The 22,257-nt window shown below is 39.6% G+C and overlaps 1 protein-coding gene across 6 annotated transcripts in view; it reads right to left on the reverse strand.

The window, feature by feature from the left end:
• CHID1 (chitinase domain containing 1) overlaps nucleotides 1-22,257 on the reverse strand; it is a 131,344-nt gene that overhangs the window by 25,333 nt on the left and 83,754 nt on the right. Inside the window, exon 11 of one of the 6 annotated variants that reach the window (XM_078383670.1) lies at nucleotides 17,935-18,283. The exons of the other annotated variants lie outside the window; for them this stretch is intronic. Coding sequence (XP_078239796.1) covers nucleotides 18,271-18,283 — 13 coding nt within the window. The 3' untranslated portion in view covers nucleotides 17,935-18,270. Of the gene's footprint in view, nucleotides 1-17,934; nucleotides 18,284-22,257 lie in introns of those variants that run through there. 6 annotated transcript variants of the gene reach the window in all.

Consider the following 22,257-nt stretch of genomic DNA (forward strand, 5'->3'; position numbering starts at 1 on the left):
GGGAAATCCGGTGGAGGTCCCGGACTGCTTATCAGCTCGCTGTGATGAGTTTGCCATCCATTTTGAGAGAAAAATTGTTCAGATTCGTAGTGGGTTGGACTCCACAGTTACTGCAGAATCAGAGGATGTGTCCAGTGTACTGTGCTTAGGTCAAGTATTAATGGATGAGTTTCAATTGTTGAGACCCGAGGATGTGGACAGGGTGCTTGGATCTGTCCGTTCTACTACCACTCCGCTCAACCTTGCCCATCCTGGCTAATTGAAAGATCTGCCAGGGGGGTTCGCACCTGGGTCCAGGAGGCCGTGAATGCCTCTTTGAGAGAGGGAGTGGTCCCTACCACCTTGAAAGAGGCAGTAGTTCGTCCACTCCTTAAAAAGCCTAACCTGGACTCAAGGTTAGTGGTTAACTACCGACCAGTAGGAAACCTCCCTTATTTGGGCAAAGTGTTGGAGCGGGTTGTGGCTGGGCAACTCCAGGAGCTGCTGGATGAAACGGATTTTCTGGATCCATTTCAATCGGGTTTCAGGCTTGGTTTTGGTATAGAGACTGCCTTGGTCGCCCTGTATGATGACCTTTGCAGGGAGAGAGACAGGCGGAGTGTGACGCTGTTGATACTCCTGGACCTCTCAGTGGCTTTCAACACCATCAACCATGGTGTTCTTCTGGATAGGCTGGCTGGGTTGGGAGTTGGGGGCACCGCTTTACGGTGGTTCTGCTCCTTCCTGGCTGGCCGTATTCAGAGGGTGGTGCTGGAGGACAGTTGCTCTGTCCCGTGGCGTTTATGTCATGGGGTTCCTCAGGGCTCAATACTGTCCCCCATGCTGTTTAACATCTACATGAAACCGCTGGAAGAGGTCATCAGGAGGTTTGGGCCGAGAAGTCAGCAATATGCTGACGATACTCAGCTCTACCTCTCGTTTTCCACCAATCCAGGTGAGGCGGTTTCTGTGCTGAACTCGTGTCTGGACCTGATAATAGACTGGATGACGGTTAATAAATTGAAACTCAATCCAGACAAGACGGAAGTGCTGTTAGTGGGTGCTTCGCCGGACAGGTTGGAGGGCCATTTCCCTGCCCTGAATGGGGTTACACTCCCCCTAAGGGACAAGGTCCGCAGCTTGGGGGTGCTCCTGGACCCCAATCTAACACTGGAAGCCCAGGTGGACTCGGTGTCCAGAGGCGCCTTCCTTCAGCTGCAGAAATTATACCAGCTATGGCCCTACCTGGACGAGCGGAGTCTCATGACAGTTACACACACACTGGTAACATCTCACATAGATTACTGCAATGCACTCTACGTGGGGCTGCCTTTGAAGACGGTCCAGCGACTGCAGCTGGTCCAGAATTGAGCTGCACGGCTGGTGAATGGTGGTGCCACTAGGGAACATATCGAGCCAATTCTGTTTAAGTTACATTGGCTACCAGTTGCTGCCCAAGCCCAATTCAAAGTGCTTGTTTTGATGTATAAAGCCCTAAACAGCTTGGGCCCTGGATACCTGAAGGACTGCCTCATTCCATATGAACCTACCGGGCAGTTAGGATCTAACCAGGGGGCCATGGCCATTTTGAAAGAGCCGTCCCTTAAGGAGATAAGAGGGAGGGCATGTAGAGAAAGGGCCTTTTCGGCAGCTTCCCCCAGACTATGAAGTGCCCTCCCGACTGAGATTCGTCTGGCGCCGATGCTAATGATATTTTGGTGCCAGGTCAAAACCTTCCTGTTCCAGAAGGCTTTTAACTGAAATAATATCAGCTATGGGTCTGATGGCAATTTTTAGAATATACATTTTAATTGCATTTTAATTATTTTGCCATTTTATTTTGCCTTTTTATTGTATTTTAAATGCTGTAAGCTGCCCAGAGACCTTCGGGTAGTGTGGGTGGCATATAAGTTAAATAAATAAATAAATAAATAAATAAATAAATAAATAAATAAATAAATAAATAAATAAATAAATAAATAAATAAATAAATGAATGAATGAATGAATGAATGAATGAATGAATGAATGAATGAATGATATGTCACATTAAAGATAATTTTGCACAAGTTGGACTGTTTTTCTAATGATTCAAAACATCACCAAAATATTTACACATTGTCTCTATATTTTGTTTCTTGTCATATTTATTGAGACGACCAACACTGTAACCACTGAAGAATTTGCATTCAATTTTCATGATCAAATGTCCCTGAAGTATTACACATTTTACTGTTATCTGTACTTTGTTTTAATGTGAAGATGCTGTGGTTATCTGTCATTACAGATACTGCTGAGAAAGCATCCAGCTCATCCCCTGTCCTGTCAATCCTTTCGGGAAGATACAGTTACTAAATTAATTTTTGAAAACTTTCCTTACGTGCCTCCACTTACGAATGTCCCTACTTATGACCATTTCGAGTTAGAGGCAGCTCCAGCCGCAAAATTTTGCTTCTACTTGCAACTGAAGCTTCCACTTATGAACAGAAAAAGGCAGGGAAAAAAGACAGGAAATTCAAATTGCTAACTGTAGGTGGCGACGAGGCTGCTTCTTTGTAGCCCTTGCACCCCAGCAATTAGAGTGTGTGCTTGGGATTGCCTCCTTCTGCTTCTGAGAGTGTATGTGTGTGTGTTTGCAGGGAGGCTTCGGGTTGCCTTGTAAATTAAGGTGCTATCTTCTCCTTTTTAAAAACTGTTCTGGGTATTTTTGCAGTGTGGTTTTGAGCTGGGGGGTTATGTTTCTGTGCTGTTCTGGGTCTTGGGGGGGTTGTTTTTTTGGGTTCCCCCCATTTCTGATGGGTCTTTGGTTTTTTTGTTTGTTTGTTTTTTGGTTCGATTGATTGCATTTCCAATTAGTCTTGCAGTGATTTTTTTGGTCATTTTTTTCCTTTGGCTGGAATGGATTAATTGCATTTCAATGCACTCCCATGGGAAATGGTGCTTCGACCTACAACCATTTTGAGTTAAGTCCATTTTCTGGAATGGATTATGGTTGTAAGTGGAGGTGCCACTGTATTTGAATGGCGCCATATATAAGGGACAATACTTTAAGATACAATAAAAAATGAAACACAAGACAGAGCCTAAAACGTTATAGTCAAAAGCTGTATAGAATAATAAAACAAAAGTGAACAGATCTCCAATTACTGCATAAGTTTCCAGTAAGAGCTTGATGCTGCTACAGATATGAAGGACCACTAACACAAAGACTTTTCTGGTTTGAATTTGTTCCCAGCATTTCCACTTTGTTTTTGTTGGGTTTTTTCCATCCATCAAAAATGGACAGACATCTATCTGATCTTGGAGCTTGACATTCCAATCCAGTCAAGAGTAATAATAATAATAATAATAATAATAATAATAATAATAATAATAATAATAATAATAATAATAATAATAATAATAATAATAATAATAATAATAATAATAATAATAATAGTTCTGTGATCACATTTAAATATACTTCTTCAGCAAAACACTATGGAATCTTTGTCTGAAAGCACAATCCTAAGAAAACCTCCAGTCTTATTTTCCTGTAAGCTACACAAGTCATAGTGATCCGCTCCTACCATGTACATCAATTAGTGAGAATGTCCATGAAATATGGTGTGTGTTCTGCTGAATGGTTGTAATTCAAAGTAGTTATTTTCTCTTTGTGGAGCCTGTCTTGTTCGACATGTGCACAGATGTCCCCTTCTGTGTGGGTGGAGAGATAAGATCCTGTGTAAAGATACGCATAGTTCCTGAACCTATTATTTTCACATAGGTTGGAGCCGCCGCCACCACAGCTAACATTATTATTAAATTCAACTGAGGAATAAATGGCAGATTAGAAAGGAAATTCCAAAGTAACAAAAATATAATTTTTGAAGGAACCAGTAACAAGTGTTACTGCTGTCTTCAAAACCTATGTGCCTATGTGCTATTCTCCGTAAACCCCAATGATTATTCTGAAACTAAAAATTAATTAACCAAATTAATAGAACTAATTCAGTGAATTAAATGTTTTTATTATTCTCCCAATGTAAAACAAATCAGTTTTCACAAGGATTTTTCCAGTTACTAGAAACACACATTCAAGCTGCTTTCACTAATTCTACATCTTCAACTTCACTAGTCCCTTTACACAGCAAAAGAGCACTATTAATGGATTAAATGGCATAATACAACTTATTATATCCCAGTTTTTGAGCCCCACTTGGAGAGAAATGCAAGATCCAATGCAATAAATATTGCCAATCTGTTTCAAAACAGAAATCCCAACATTTTTGTACAGTATTCATAAACAAGACCAGATTATATGATCAATATCTGTATCTGGTACCCTACAGCTCCAGTAATTAGAACTAACTCCTGCATAAATATTACCCAACCATCACAGAATCAAATACCATCTACTGTACACGGTAAAACTCCCAAATCTGGAAATTTATATGTTCAATTACATTCTGACCCAATGTAATTGAACATACAGGCTTCCAGATTCATTTGAACTGTCTGAAAATATATACTTCTCAAAGTTAATTCTCCGTTTAATCTGATAGATATTAAGAGTTCAAAATTTCCTAACAGCATGTAGAAGTTACTCAATACATTTATTTGATAATTCCCTTAAAAAGTACCGTATCTCAACGAATTCCATACACTGTCTTAAAGAACTGTACAGACACGAATCATGAGAGACTTAGTGCCGATGGAATAAAGTATCTTTTTCACCCTGCGTAGTTAAAATATGGACTTGGCTTCCATAAGATGCAATAATGGCTACCAACTTAGATCATTTTAAAGGGGTATTAGACAAACTGATGGAGCAGGAGACTTTCAGAAGCTATGAGTCATGATGGCTATACATCTTGTTTGAGAGGAAACAATCCTCCCGAAACCAGTTGCTAGGGAACATGAGCAGGTTGAAACTATTGCTCTCATGTTTTTCATGTGGGCTTCCTCCTGCCATTTAGTCACTGTGGGAACAGGAAGCTGGAATATCCAGGCCTCCAGTCTGATCAAGCAGAATTCCTCTCATGGAAAAGTTACGGCATCAAAATCCTGTTCTGTAATATAAAAAAAATCCCTGTGGAAAATCCTTCAGTGCTTTACTTGGAAGCAATATGCTTTTTACTGCATTGTGTTAAAAAAGGAACTAGGCAAGGTAAATGCCCTTCACATAAAACGTATTATCTCAGAGATTAAAAGAAGGGCAACCTGCGCCTCTATGGTTTATAAGGTTATGAAGTTTGGACTGTACACATACATGACTCCACTTTCACAGCATGGTCTCTCCCTCCCTCTAGTGGCCAGTTCTGGTAGTACATGTGAAAATAGGGTTTTTTGGGGGGGGGATTTTTTCTTTTAATATTTTTAGGCCGTGGATAAGTGAAACACGGATGCTGATCCCGTAGATATGGAGGCCCTTACTGTACTGGGCATGCTATGCAGGTTTTCATTTTAATATTGAGAAAGCCCTCCCTGCATCACATTTGGGAGAGTGGAAAAACAAGCTAAAAAGTCAAATGCATAAAGATGGGGTAGATTTTTTTTCCGCTGAGTTTTCATTTCCAATTTTAGATACACAGCTTCTTCATGTTCCTTAAAGAATAACCTATTTCATGTGAAGTTGGATGTTGAGTGTACAGCCCAAAGAAAGGAAAATTAAGACTGGGCATTTGAAGCCCAATTACAAAGCTTCAAAAACTGCCCCAAGAAAATCTTAACATGGTTGTTGTGGGTTTTCCGGGCTCTTTGGGCGTATTCTGAAGGTTGTTCTTCCTAACGTTTTGCCAGTCTCTGTGGCCGGCATCTTCAGAGGACAGCACTGAAGAACAACCTTCAGAACATGGCCAAAGAGCCTGAAAAACCCACAACAGCCATTAGATCCCAGCCGTGAAAGCCTTCGCGAATACAAAATCTTAACACTTTGAATGCCCAATTCCAGCTTGATTCCTTAATTCAAAACTGAATATATCAAAGGAAGGTTGGCAGTCAACTGAAAACAACTTTGAACAATACCAGCTACTTGGAACATTTCAGGCAGGCTTCCATTTCAGAGAAGAAACTGCTTTGGTGGCCTGGTGAGGTTATCTTTGCTGGCAGAAAGACTGAGCAGATGCGGCCACATTATTCTCTTATATCTCTCAGCAATTACCATCAGCCGTAGTATCCTACTCTAGAAAGTGGGTGGGCTGAGAACTGAAGACAGTGATTCTGTTCTTAGGCAGCGATTCAATTCCAGAAGTGGATGAGGTGGAATTGTTCATCTCAGCTACACAAATTTCATTTTGGTGTTTGTTAGGGCCCTGATTTGTTCATGGTGCATTTTAATAATTATTTAAGACCTAGGGAAGATGTTGTCCAGAGGGATACAGTGAAGTGTCATCAGTATGCAGGTGACACTTAGTTCTGTTCTCCCCTTTAAGTACAGATGAGGCAGTGATTAATCGGAGCACTAGGACTCAGTAATGGGCTTGCTAAGGCCCAATACACTATGACTCAAGCCAGACAAGATAAAGATGCTGTCAGTAGGTGATTTCTGTGGCTGGTTGAATGGTACAGATTTGTAACAATGAGGGAGGAAAGAGTAGATTTATAGCTTAGGGGGTGCCCATGGATCCAGTTTTCGTCCTTCAGACCCAAGGGCCTCCATATTAGGAAGTGTGTTTTATTAGTTTTGTAAGAGCTATATCTCGCAACTCTACCTCAGCAGATGGCTTATATATACTTAGCTATACACTGATAGAATCATGCTTGGGGGTGTCCACTGTATTATACATCAGGGCTGCATCTGAAGATGATGCAGAAATATTATGAGGCCCAAAACAGAATGGCAAGGCTATTCACAAGGATTGTTTTGAACAGGTTCATTCCGTTACTGCATCAATTGTACTGATTGAAGTATGAGTCTTGAAAAACCACATGTAAAAGCAATTATTAAGTTCACCTGAGGAATAAATATAGATCTTGAAAGCCTCAAATGGTTTAGAATGAGTCTTTTTAATTAACCATCTTCTCCTATCCCCATTATATATTTATTCAGGCATCAGATGACGATTTTTCTCTTCCAGCATGATTTTTATCTTCAACTTGTTGCTTTTGATGCTAGTATCAGTGCTTACTTTTTAATTCCACGCACTGCAAGTGACTATAAGTTTTGGGTAGAAAAAAGGAGGACCTTGGAGTACAGATAGTTTTTTCATCACTCCTTCCTGGTAAATGTCAGGACCCAGGAATGGAGGCAAGAATACTGGAAATGAATGACTGGCTAGGGTAGTGCCTTACAGAAGTTGGAAAGAACATGTTTCTTGGGATTCATGCAAATCTGGTCCAAAGGGCTTTAAAATGAATCCTAAAGGGGAGGGAGATCATGTTCTAGAACACTGGTTCTTAACCTTGGGTTACTCAGGAGTTTTGGACTGCAACTCCCAGAAGCCTTCACCACCAACTGTGCTGGCTGGGGTTTCTGAGAGTTGCAGTTCAAAAACATCCGAGTAACAAAGGTTAAGAACCACTGTTCTAGAAGACATAGAGACACCACACACTTGGGACAGGAGTTTTGGTGATGCACTAGAAATTGGAGTAGTGGATCAGGATTTCATTAATGGATGGGGAAAGTCAATAAAGAAGCAGCTGTAGGGCATCACCCTTTAGTCCAAAGGCCATCTCTATATCATTGTATTGTGTATGGGAAACAAACAAAATGAGGAACTTTTGACACAAGGTGGCAAGTATGTTATAATAAGCACTATGAAAAACTGGTAGAGAGACACCCATGTTAATCTAATTTTATCTCCCCCAGCCCCACCCAACATGCTATTTTTCCCCGAGTCACACATTTAATAGTAATGCATCAGATATACGTAATGTACTCTGATTTCAGTAAGGCTTTTGACAAGGTCTGTCATTATATTCTTGTGACAAAGCTGGTGTAATGTGAGCGAGATGCTGCTTCTTTTAAGAGTGATTTGTAGCTGGTTGAAGGGCAGTACCCAAAGACTGATCATCAACAGCCCCTTGTCATCCTGGAGAAGAGACAAGTGGGATGTCATAGGGTTCTATCCTGCACCTAGTGTTCAACATCTTTATACATGATTTGGATGAAGACATGGAATTGATAGGTAATAATCAGATCTCAAGTTGAAGTTAACATATTGGAGAACTGGTCCAAAACAAACAATATGAGTTTCAACATGCATTTTACAAAAGAAAGTAACTTGAAAGCCAATATTGAAGAAAAGGCATTTCTCACACATTTCAAATGTTTGGGTACGTACACTCATTTTTCACCTGCTAACGATGTTCTCCATGGCACATGCTTGCCAAATGTGTTACTATGTTATTGTGACAAGCATCCTATGCATTAGACAACTTTGTACTGCCTCAGCTCAGAAGACTGATAATAGGATCACTTCAAATTGCCTATTCATCCCTATAAAAATGTCAGATTGTTCTCCATTACTAACAGCTAGTAACTGGCTTGCCTCAGCTTTTGCTCTTGGGTATTTTTTTTTCCCCAAAATGATCTAGTGGTTTTCTATTGCTGCCTCAAACTAATAGACTTATGTCTTATGGCCGTTCTTAGAATTTTTGTTCTTCACTGAATTTCACTTGTTTGTAGCTGAAGTATTGAATTCAAATGACATATATTACTGAATGTTTTTCAAATGATCTTTTTCAGGTTTTGCAAAATTTGCATTAAATAATTAATATAAACTCCCTGTAAGACTTTATGAACACATTTTGAATCCATCCCCCCCACCACTCAATGAAGCACAGAAGCATGTCACTCCCCTATCCATCTCCTATACTCCTAACAGCCACATGGTGGTAACTTTTGGGAGACCCTGATGCTTCCTGGTTATGATTCAGCATGCTATGCAGGTTTTTATTTTAATATTGAGAAAGCCTTCCCTGCATCACATTTGGGAGAGTAGAAAAACAAGCTAAAAAATCAAATGCATAAAAATGGGGTAGCATTTTTTTTCCGCTGAGGTTTTATCTCCAATTTTAGATACACAGCTTTTTCATGTTCCTTACAGAATAACCTATTTCATGTGAAGTTGGATGTTGAGTGTACAGCCCAAAGAAAGGATTCAGCATGCTCATATCCAAACTCATCCATAGGGTATTTTGCAGCTTGTTACAGTTTATTAGCCATCACAGATTATCAGTAAAAACTGTTTAATTGGATAATTACTACAGCTGTTACTGTTAGTGGTGCTTAAGATTCTTGTAGCATGCACAAACTGAGACAAAATGGAAACAGCTCCCGAAAGCCTCTTATCAGCCAGATCAGTGGTATTGCTTTTACATGTGGTTTTGTAGGAAATTTTCATTCACACATGCTTCTATTTATTATGGAAGGGATAAATTATGGATGCTGGCATAACCTGTGGCTATAACAGTTGGCCATGTGTTTGTGAAATACTGTACATTTCTTGGTTAATGACTGAAACTTTCAATACTGTCTCAATAGCGAGGAAACAGCCAGATCTCCCTTGATTGCTCTGAATAAAATAAACCTATCAGAGTTGGGAGCAGAGGCATAAGTTCCCTTTCCCCAGTTAAAGATCATGTATTTTAGGGTGGGGAAAAGAAAGCTCCAGTTTTGAGTCCGAGATAGAAAAAAAATCAATGTTTGAGTTGTGGAGGACAATCTCCTTGGCAATGTGATGTGGGTCAGAGGTTTGCTGCATTTTCCTTCCTGGTACTTTATTGTAACCAGACAGGTCAAAACGAGCTATGCCATTTCTGTGATATCAAAAATAGGTTCATTACCTGGCTAGGAAAAGGTATAATTTCTCTTAACACATAAGAGAAGACATGAAGAAAAAGAGGCAGGAGGCTTGTGGAAATGAAGCTGTGGACAATGAAGAGTACGGTGTCATAGAAAAGAAATGAGGGAGTGGATGACACACTGCCATCATTATTTGCAGGATTTCTGATCTACTACTACAAGAGTTTATAGAAATCCTCCCAAATATGTCATTTAATCTGCCTCTTCATCCTAGAAACAAAATTAGCAACATCCAAGGTTAGTTTCTTTCATTCCTGTTTTTATGTTTTTAGTTCCTCTTTTGGAGAGATTCAAGCCATTTTTTCCCATAGTTGCTCCTTACTGAAAACACACATTAGCATTCTCTCCTCTGCCCAAGCTTGATTATCTTCTGAGCTAAAATAATGATATACTTAAAGGTTTACAAAGAGAACTGTAGTATCTCATTACTCAGATGCATGTTGACAATCTGAGCTGAAAATGAATATATTCATGATGCTTTGCAACATCTTAATCCATATTAATAAAAGCAGCAACATATGGACTGCAATACAGTTTATGAGATTATTACATCATATTACACAGAAACAAATCATTAGGAAAGCAGCATTTCAAGGAAATTAGCAGGCAAAAATAAAATACCTCATTTTAAATGTATATTCTACTGAACTTACAAATATCTTACTCTAACAATGCATTTAAGTACCATATCCTCAACACTGACAAAGTTCAACTACAGTGGGGTCTTGACTTGAGAACTTAATCCATATTGGAAGGCGGTTCTCAAGTCAAAAAGTCTGTAGGTCAAGTCTCCATTGACCTACAGTGCATTGAAAACCGATTAATCCCATAACAGGCCGTTTTTGTTCCATTTTGGTTTTTTTCTGGTCTGTAAGTCAATTCTCAGGCTGCAAGTCAAACCTAAATTTTGCGGCCAGAGAAGTCTGTAACTCAAAAAGTCTGTAAGTCAAGCCGTCTGTAAGTCAAGGGTCCACTGTACTAACAACACAGGTAGAGGAGGAAGATGCCAACAGATTGGGGAACATATGAACCCAAGTCTATGCTATGCTATGCTTATGTTAAGCGCAATATGCAAATTCAGTCATTAGATTCTGTCATTTACAGATACTCAAGAGTAAGTATCTGTAAATATGATCATAAGATTATGGTCATATTTAAAACAGACACATTGTTGAAGATTCTCTGGAATAACCTAATAAATTTCTAGTTCTCTTCCATTCATTTAGTGAGGGGGGGGGGAAGTGAAAATGATTCTGCCTCTGTCTCCCTACATACAGTATATTGATAGCAAATACCCTCTATATGTTTTTAGGAAACACGGGTATCTGCTGACTATTATCCAAGAACTTAATCTTCACCATCTGCATTTGATATCCGCAGATTTTGTGGTAATAGTCAGAATTTGAAAGGATCAGATACAATAGTCGCTCCTTGAGGAGACTGTATAGAGGGACCGGTCATTAATCACAGAATAGCAATTGGTATGTGACCACCAACTTGCAGCAAATAGTTATGCACTTCATTTGTATATGCAAACAGGTGAAATTTTGGGTTTGATGTCAAAAGTGATTTTGCTACACACACACTTTCTGCAATGCAAATTAACAGTATTTTTCCCCATAAAAATCTGAATTGGGGAATTTGAGAATTCCTCCAATAGGAATACTATGAAATGTCACTCCTGTTGTTGAAGCAGTAAAGGATAACCAAAAGCAAACCCCATATGCCATCACCATCACATATTTCAGATTGCAGTATGTTTTAAAGCAGGGGTGTCCAACCTTTCACCTTCTCTGGGCCACATTAGAAGATGAAAATTTGGTTGGAGCCGCACATGAATTTGGTTTGGGCCACATGGGGGGGGCAACCCTAACCATCCTCCGCAGCCCCGCTCCAAGCGCGCTTACTGGCAGCTGTGATCTCAGACAGCAGAGGCTGCCAGCTTTGACTCCAGTGGCTTTATGGGGCCAGGAGGGGATCCACCTATTGACGGGGATGGCACAATGCAGTCATACAGCCCCCCCTCCCCTCCACTCCTGCTCCTTCCTTCCTTCCCTCTCTCCGCCCCTACCGTTGTGACGTGCCCCAGCCGCATTCCGGCCGCAAGCACTGGCAGTGTAACTTGAAACTTTGGAATTTCTTTTAAAATAAAAAATTGCACTGGGCCGCATTATGAGCCGACCTGGGCCGCATGCGGCCCTCGGGCCGCAGGTTGGACAAGCCTGTTTTAAAGAGCTCTGCAAGTAATTCACTCAGATATATATTTTGGTGCTCTTATCTTCTCTAGTAAAGGTAAAGGTTCCCCTTGACAATTTTTGTCCAGTCGTGTCCGACTCTAGGGGGCGGCGCTCATCCCGCTCTTCAAGCCATAGAGCCAGCGTTTGTCCGAAGACAATCTTTCCGTGGTCACATGGCCAGTGTGATTTAGACACGGAACGCTGTTTACCTTCCCACCGAGGTGGTCCCTATTTATCTACTCGCATTTGCATGCTTTCGAACCGCTAGGTTGGCGGGAGCTGGGACAAGCGACGGGTGCTCATTCCGTTGCGTGGATTCGATCTTATGACTGCCGGATCTTCTGACCCTGCAGCATAGGCTTCTGCGGTTTAGCCCACAGCGCCACCACGTCCCTTTATCTTCTTCTCTATTATTTGCTAATTAAGAATTATTTGCTAATTAAGAAATAGTTGGTCATCTATTTAATACGATGGTAGCTATTTACTTCAAAGGTTCAGATAAATTGCATCAGAGGACACTTTATCTGGATATACAGTTACAACAGCAGCAAATGTGCCTGTAAATATAGGCAGAATTATCACTCATCTGTATGCATGAAAATTAAGGCCTGTAAATTTCAATGCTGAATATTACTCAGTGAGCAGGCTTCACAGACTGATGAACATAATTTCCATAATGAATCAGGGGCAAACAAAAAATCAAACAGAACATTCTTATAAACAAGAGAGAAATAAATTAACAGAGATACTCTACAAATCTCAAGAGATACAGTACTCAAACTTTTGTTGGGAAACTATTTTGCAGAAGACTAGCACAAGAGTGATTGCAGCCAACGATGGGGGCCAACTTTTGCAACTCCAAATGACACGCATGGGATCAACAAACAGCATACATAATACCGTATTTTTTGTGTATAAGACGTTCCCATGTATAAGACACCCCCCTTTTCTAACACAAAATTAAGAAATCTAAGTGGGGCTTAGCAAGTGTAGGGGGAAAGGGATCAAAGCAATCCCATGACTACATGATTGTTTTGATCCCTTTCCCCCTTATACAACCATGGGATTGCTTTGATCCTTTCCCCCTCTTTTTGCTAAGTCCCATGGGACTTAGCAAGCAAAGGGGAAAGCAGGGATCAAAGGAATCCTGCAGTGCTTTGATCCTGGCTTTCCTTTTGCTAAGGGACGTGGTGGCGCTGCAAGCAAAACCACAGAAGCCTGTGCTGCAGGGTCAGAAGACCAAGCAGTCGTAAGATTGAATCCACGGGACGGAGTGAGCGCCTGTCGCTTGTCCCAGCTCCCGCCAACCTAGTGGTTTGAAAGCATGCAAATGCAAGTAGATAAATAGGGACCACGGTAACAGCGTTCCGTGTCTAAGTCGCACTGGCCATGTGACCACGGAAGATTGTCTTCGGACAAACGCTGGCTCTATGGCTTGGAAACAGGGATGAGCACCGCCCCCTAGAGTCGAACACGACTGGACAACAATTGTCAAGGGGAACCTTTACCTTTACTTTCCTTTTGCTAAGGCTTAGCAAGTGGAGGAGAAAACAGGGATCAAAACCCTGCAGGATCACTTTGATCCCTGCTTTCCCCTCCACTTGTTTTTTCTCTATCCTCCGCTTACTTCCGTCTATAAGACGACCCTCAAGTTTTAGTCTAAAGATTTTAGACAAAAGTATAGTCTTATACATAGAAAAATAGGGTATATCATATAAAGTATTGCTGTAATGTTTGGGGACAGAGTGGAATTCACAGGTTAATCTGTAATAAATTCCCTTCAGATGTGTGACATTTAAAGGAATAAATGTTATATAGGCACTAATGATCATCATCATCTAGAATTGCGAAGGAAACTATTGATCATTGAATTCAGTCCGTGCCAAGGAAGCACAGTGGGAACAGAACTCCCAACTTCTGGCTCTGCAGCTAGATACTTATACTACTGAGCTATCCAGCAATGCTGACACAACCTTTCATACAGAGGCATTGCTGCATGCCAGTACATTCCTACAAGCCAGTTTTATGTCACAATCTCTGTAGCATCAAGTTTAGTTTTAATGGGTTGTCCAAATGGGGATGGGGAGAGATAGACTGTAGCAGAAGAAAAGCACAAAATAATGAGACATCACCGACCACCCAGGACTTGCACAATAACATATTCCCTCACGAATCCAGGCACAGTATCACTAACTGTGAGAATTTCAAATTAGAAATTTAAGATCTTATGGGGATGTACCTTTAGATAGGGTCCCAATTGAAAGACTAATGAAAAGACAGTGATTCTTACAATTGGAGGTAAATAATAACCTTTCCCTCCTTCCCTTCTTTTAAAAAGATCAGTTGACCGAATGATTTTTTGAGTCCTTGATTGCTGTGATTCCCTGAGGACTCCCAGGTCGCATCTAAGTGGATGTTTGTGTGTGTGCAACATGCCCACAATGCATAATAGCCACTTTATATCTTATGCAAATAAAATCATGTTGATAAATGGGGAAGGATGTTCCCTCATGATTGATTAGGTCAGTACAAATGGTAAAGAAGGCAGACCAAGGGGACCAAGGCAGACAGACAGAATCTGCCTTATCTGCAAAAAACATCTGTGTATGAGAGAAACAATTTGGAGAGCTCTGAGGGCTCCTGGGAGAAGGCACTGAGATATTATGGGAACACAACCATTACCAAAATAATGAACTCCAACTGTGTTACTCTCCAAAAGCCAGGGTTTTGTAGAGGAAGTCACACAATGCAAAAAGCTCAGTAGTAGCAAACTCAGAAGCATGCGGCACCACAGTCTGCCTATTAGCTTAGTGGAAAGGGCAGCTTAAGGAGAAAAGGGAGACATGGGTTTTAAGTCCCATCATATGACCTTCACAAAGCAAAGACCAACTGTGCATGGTCCTGAAAAAAACAGTCACAGGAACAGAAGCTGCCCTCTTCACTCGAGGAAGTGCACAACTACCGATACATACAGAATTACATGAAGGAATCCTAACCCCCAACATGCACTCCTCCTCCCCTTCCTTATCTGTGTAGACTCAATCACCCAGCCCAATACTAGAGAAGAATTACTAAGCATTGTACCTCTGCCAAACTTTGTCTGTCCCACCACAGATGCTGTATCTAAGAAGACCAAACGTGAACTACTATTTAGAGTTGTTTTTAGTAATTTGCTTCACTGCCTCATTCATATGTATGCCAACAATTCTGTAAAAGAGATTTTTCTTCTTTCCTTTTCATTCAGCTGCTGAATCCAAAACCATTGTGGATCGTTGCGATAGGCAAGTTCTATTACAGCAGATAACACAACGAAGAAGAATGTTGTGAAAATCATAGCAGCTGTACAGGGTTACTGCTCAACTATAACTGCTTTAAATACGGGCCATCATGATTAAAACAGAATTGTTGATTTTTCTGATCTCTGAAAGGACCAAACAGAATGCTGACTTAAAAAGCAGGTCTTCAAGGTTCGATTAATATCCCCATTCTTAACACGATCAACTTTGTGTAAATATTATCAAAGACTGAGGATATGAATATCTCAATTTTGCTGAATTTCTTAAAATCTCATTTGAGTTTCTTTCCCACCATCTTTTGTATTAGGAATCTGACACTGCTCTAAATTTGCAAACACAATCAAAAAGCAAAATATGTTAACTTCTTAGACTCCAAGTGGACTTTTTTATGTAGGCTTGATCAGTTACAGGTTACATTCATGGGTTAAGCAGATGACCTTCCTACACAGTTTTCTGAGTTAGACACTGAAACACAAATAAATGTTAAAGATGCACTATTGCCAAATTGACACCAACACCCTGTTTGACTGGGTGCAAGAGAATGCTCCAGTAGAGTCGAAATCTACTTGGCAGACTGGGTTATATGAACCAGACATCCTAGAAGAAAATGAACAGTGTTTAGAGAAGAAATGCATAAATTTAAACTAAGCGGAAAAGAGAACAAAATGAAAATATACACTTCCCTAGACTACTATAGCCACACCTAGGCACTTGTTTTCATTGGACATGCTGCAATTTGTGGAAACTCTGTGCTTGGGAATACAATTATTATAACTGGAACAAACGTTGCTGTGTAATTTTGTGCCAGTATTCACTTTAATTTCTCCAACAGTCAACCTCATTACTGCTGGATTTGTGCATCTCATTATGATGCTGACACTGGCATTTGAGTGTGATTAGTGCTGAATTTACAGATTCATTCTGATTTAGCATCTTTAATGCTGTTAATTAAACAATGAAATGTAAAAACTGTTATGACATTTTAATTATCTGAATGCAATAGTATTTGCATATTTTCATTTAAAAATATATATACATCTTCTAGGATCAGTTGCTGGATCAGCTACAAGCTACTGATTAATCTATGCTAGAAATCAACTTTCCTTAGCCTGATAATCAGGGAAAATGAAGGAAACTGGGCACAATATGTTTACTACCAACTCATCCAAAACAAGATCAGTTCAGAGCATACACACAAACAATCTTCTATTTGGATCAGGAAAAAGCAGTTGAAAAGTCCCATTGAATTTTGAGACCAAAACAAAATTGGCTACAATTTAGAACAGCGATGGCGAACCTATGGCACGTGTGCCACAGCTGGCAGGCAGAGCCTTTTCTACAGGCACGTGAGCCATAAGTAACCTGATAACTATTCTCCCCCACAGCCAAACCTGAGGAGGCAGCTATAGCTGTGGTGCTGGCGCTTCAATAGGTGGTGGGCCAGGATCTGGAGCAGCTGGCGCTGGCGGCAGATCTGGAGTGCGGTCTTGAGGCACCTCCGTGTACAGGATTCCCCCTTCCACCACCACTTCTGGTTCCGCCACCACCGCCCACTGTACATTTTCCCCCCAGTTTGGGCACTCGGGCCCAAAAAGGTTTGCCATAACTGATCTAGAACTTCTAAGAAGAACAGAAGCTTATCTTACCCAGCCAGCAGTATTGCAAGAAACAGGTTTAGCTTTTCACCTCTAGGCATACATGTCTAAAGTAAATTCATTCCTAAACATGGTTGTTGTGGGTTGTTCAGAACACGGCCAAAGAACCCAAAAAACCCTCAACAACCATCAGATCCCGGCCGTGAACTCCTTCGAGAATACATTCCTAAATACATTCTAAGGTGTGCCTTACAAATGTACACTTTTTAGAAACAAACAAAGGTTCCAAATGCATGCTTCTACTTTCCTTCACATGAACCATTGGCCTGCCATTCCCTCTTACCACATACTGTGTTTTCCATGTATAAGATGCCCCGATGTATAAAATGACCCCTACTTTTCTAATCCCAAATTAGAAAATTTAATTGCTGCTTTCCCCACCACTTCCTAAGCTTGCAGTTTAGCAGGAGGAGGAGGAAAGCAGGGATCAAAGGACTGCAGGATCACTCTGATTACTGCTTTCCCCGCCACTTCCTAAGCCCCACGGAGCTTAGCAAGTTGAGGGGGAAAGCAGCGATCAAAGTGCAGCATGATCACTTTGATCCCTTCTCCCCTCCACTTGTTTTTGTTCTCTCCTCAGCTTACATTCGTGTATAAGATGACCCTCAATTTTTAGTCTAAAGATTTTGACAAAAGTATCATCTTATACACGGAAAAATATGGTATGTACACTGAGCTTTGGGACAATTTGCAGCAATATTTTAAAAAATGCCAGCTACACCTGTGGCCCAGCTTCCATCAATGGTTAAGTCACTTTATCTATTCAAGCAGAACTCCCCTCTCCCTTGACACACAACCCACTCTAGCGATGCCATTTTACTAATTTACGAGCAACAATGCATTGCCTCTGAAACCACTTCCTGCTAATAACCTTAAGAGAGTACTTTTTGAAGAAAGAACACTAGGCATTTAACAAACATGTCCACTTAACTTGAGAAATCTTTCACATTTCTCATAAAAAAAGTTTTAAGGAAACAGAAGGAGGTGTATTTTTTTAATTTAAGAGATGGGAATGACATAATGGAGAACACAATTCGATTTACATTCGTTCAGGCGCACTGAGGAAGAGTAAAGAGGTGTGTGCGTGCAGCCTCACATCTTTAAAATTTCATGCCTTTTATAATCTTAGACAATGTCAGAGGGAACAGGAGATTTTAAGGGAGATGCAGCTGTGAATAGCTATGAAAAATAAAATAGTCTATAAAGTTTTTGACAGCTTCCCGCCTTGAAGAATTATGCCAGCAGAAACCACCCAATATTTTAAAGCAGAGGTTCCTCTCCTCCTGCATCTGATGTGTCAAATAAGTTCTGCAGTACTTATTCAGCAAACCTGTAAATAACGATAATACAATATTATTACTGCTTTATTCTTCACTGGAGCACAGTCTGAATAATATGCCACTGTCACTTTACAATGCAACGGCAGTATAAAAGAACTCAAAAGTTTAGTTCTTATATTCCAGGGCTTAGAAAAGTATTGTTAATTTTTTTTATTCGAGCTCTCAAATACAGCTTTTAATAAATCTCCTGGATTTTTTTTAAAGAAACAAAATATATTTAACTGCATCTAAATAATTAGCCAGATTTAATTGAAAAATACTACTAAATACCCTATTGGAAGGACAATCATTAAAGTTTGGAGATTTGAAATCATATCTTCTTGTTGCTGTTTTAAAAGAAAGCAGGCAGATTTGGGCTCCCCCCCCCCAAAAAAAGAATTCAACAACGAACCACCAAAAATTATTCTAGTCTTGAAGAAGAAAATACCTAAAGATCTATGAAAATTTTTTGAACAGCAATGGAAATATACTAGTAACTCCCACCTTATGTGCCCTTCACAGTGAAACCATAAAAACCTTCTCCACTGTGCTCAATAGGAAGTATAGTTTTATCTCCCAAATAATAAATACTAGAAATGCCTAACTCAGATAGAAACCAGTCAGAGAGGATGGCTTCTGAAATTATTACCTTACAGTTACCCTGAATCACCATCAGAAAAAAAGAATAAAAGCAAACTTAAATGCACATAAAGATGTTCCTTTTCAGAGCACAAAGTTAAAAAAAACACTTAAAAAACCCCAAAATGCCTTTTCCAAACTTTTGATTTCTTCTTCTAGGCTGTATACATTCTTTTTTCTTAGCCCATTTTCTGTCACATTTTATTCAACCCTATCTGCTACCAAGTATATCCTTGCTAGCTCCCGTATTTCATTGGTGCATATTTCTGATGTGCCTGAAAGTGTAGCCCATTGAGAATGTTGCCCCCAAACTACATGAGGATGCAGGAGGACTGTGCTATGCAGTCCTGCACCCAACACAGTGCATATTAACAAGCCATCATTATGCTAAGTACCTGACCATGTGAAACCCTCTATATCTGCAGCCAATCAATGTCTGAGCTATACAAATGGCTGCCAGATGGCACGGCTAGTTGGCACACTATAAAGACTAATAGACACAGCCCTGCTGATTTAATGTTATCTTCATCTTAATGGAAGGAAAGAAAGCACAGTATCTATTCTTAAAATGTTGATATACCTTTGATGTCTATGGTGAACATCTGGTCTTTGTTCTTTCACTTCAGTTTGCAGTGGACTTAAGAGGTTTTGCTTCCACTGGTACTAAGGCTAATTATTGGGTCTATTGACTAGAAATAAAGATTAAACAGGAGACTGGGTAACTAGAACGAAAATCTTTAGACACTCATGTTCACCTTATAGTATCTCTGTTGGTGGCAGTCAGCAAGGAAAAGTGCTCTTTGTTAAATAAAAGACTAGACAGATCGTGCACAGAGGAAGTGAATTCCACGATTCTACAGGAGAGAGTTACAATGGGAAATCAATCATCTTCAACTTCTTCAAGAAAGCCCTCAAAATCATTCATAATCCCAACAGTTCACATATGAAAACTCAGAATTTACTTTAAAATGGTTTAAACATCACTGTATCCTAAAATAAATCCAGTAAGTCTAGTGTTCTGAGAAGGCCAGTTCGAGAGTGACAATCCTTTCCACACTGAAGACAAATACAATCTGTCCCCTCTCCAGCTTCCTGATTTTGCTGGTTTCAGGATTGCCTCTTTGCCTCGGCCTGCTGAACAAGTGTCTCTTCAAAATAGGAGAGGCCGTCATGCACTGCCTGCCTCCAGGCTGAATGCTCAGAGGTCAGGGTTTCCCATCTGTTGAGGTCCATTCCTAAGGCATTCAGATCCTGCTCGCAGATATCCTTGTATCACAGCTGTGGTCTCTCTTTAGGGTGTTTTCCCTGCACTAATTCTCCATACAGGAGATCTTTTGGAATCTGACCATCAGCCATTCTCAGGACATAATGTATTTATTTATTTATTTGACTTCCATACTAACCATCTGGCTGCCAAGGCCACTCTGGGCAGTTTACAACTAAAAAACAGATAAACAATAAAACAAAACAATAAACACAATAACAACCAAAATTAAACATCAAATAAGCATAGACTAACATCACAAAGAGTCAGACACAACTAAACGACTAAACAACAACAACATCATAAGTAAAAACTAAAAATAATTAGGATAATTTAAAGGCAAGGCAAATGGATAGTATAAAACTATCTCTTCAAAAAGCAAAATATATAAAATTATTAAAAAATAATCAAAATAATGCTGATGAATTCCAGGAAACAAATGTTGGGGAAAATCAGATTATGTGAAGTACCCAAGAACACAATCCAATAAAATGTTTGAAAAGATTGCCTGCTAATAGGGCACATTATGGCTCATTATGAAGCATCAACAACTGGTAGGTATTTGGAAGGTTACTGCCATCACTCAACATTCCATCTCCATATTTAAAAACCTGCCATCCATGCAGTGTAAAGCAAAATATATTTCAATTCTTCAGAAAACATCCAGGTTATGAATGTGGGATATTGTGCTTCGGTGACCACAAAACAATAAGAAATTGCCTGATATTGGTACACAGTATCATGTCCACTTTGCCAGCAGACAAAAGTATGTAAAGAGCAGACTGAATGTTGTCAACACAATTGGCAGTCGTCTAGATGGTCTACAGGATAGCCCCATTACCATTCTCGCTTGTCAAAAAACAACCCTGACAATTGCTTTGTGTTGGGTGAAAACTAGTTAACTGATGAGAAAAGGAGTCAGCTTCTGGGATGTTCCTTTGCTTGGTGTCACTTTGTGAATGGCAGTGAATACAAGAGTCTTGTAGATTATCTTGACTGCTGCCATTGGTGCTATAAACATTCAGGCTGCTTTTTTCTATGTAAAGCTCAGCATCCTTTTTCCTGCTGAAAATGAAGGCATCATTATTGGGCCATTAACTAATGCTTGAATCATATTAAAACTCATCTGAGTATCAAAGTATAAATAAAGGTCCTGCATTTTAAGAATGTAACTTAACACACTCTTTTGGTTCTTTTTTAAAAAATAAACATAAAATACACAAACCAAAATACAATTAAACTGTGTTCCCCACCACCATAGACGGGACCTCTTGCGATAATCTTCCTCCATCTACATTCTTCTTCTTCTTTTATTGTCCTTTTCTCCAGAACTGCATTGATTCTTGATTTGGAGCTTTCCCTTTTCCTCTTGTTAACACATATTCCAAAAATCTGCCCCATATTTCATAAAAATTATTCTTTTACAACTCTCCTTTCTTAACCTTCAAATTACAAGTTGGCTTATCATTTATAGCTATATTCCATATTTCATTGTACCATTCATCCATTCGAAATTCAGGTTTTGATTTCCATTGCCTAGCTATTATGAGTCTAGCTGCTGTTAATAAATTAGTTATCAATTCTTTAGTCATGTTATCATACTCTACATTCTCAAACATTGATAATAAAGCAATCTCATGCTTAAATTCTATATCTTTTTCACATATGTCATTTAATTTTTTAAAAATTAGTTTCCAAAATCTTTGTACTTTTTCACATTCCCACCACATATGAAAGTATGTACCAATTTCCTTCTCACATTTCCAACAGACATTCAGATAAGTAGCATTAATTTTATTTAATTTTGTCGGTGTTAAATACCATCTTAGACCCAGTTTTTTAAAAAAATTATCTTATTCTCACTGACAAAAATTTTAAAACCCTTATTTTCCATATCTTCCTCCATTCTTCCTCATTTATTCTTTTTCCAAAGTCTTGTTCCCACACTAACTTCACTCCTTCTTTCTCACTTTCTTCTTCTTCTTCTTCTAAGTCAAGCAGGAATCCATAAATTTTACTCACTGTACCCCTTACTGAATCAGTAATCTGGATATCTTCATATGATAATAAAATTGTTCATAC

This window comes from Pogona vitticeps, chromosome 1 (assembly GCF_051106095.1).
Source record: "Pogona vitticeps strain Pit_001003342236 chromosome 1, PviZW2.1, whole genome shotgun sequence".
NCBI lineage: Eukaryota > Metazoa > Chordata > Lepidosauria > Squamata > Agamidae > Pogona > Pogona vitticeps.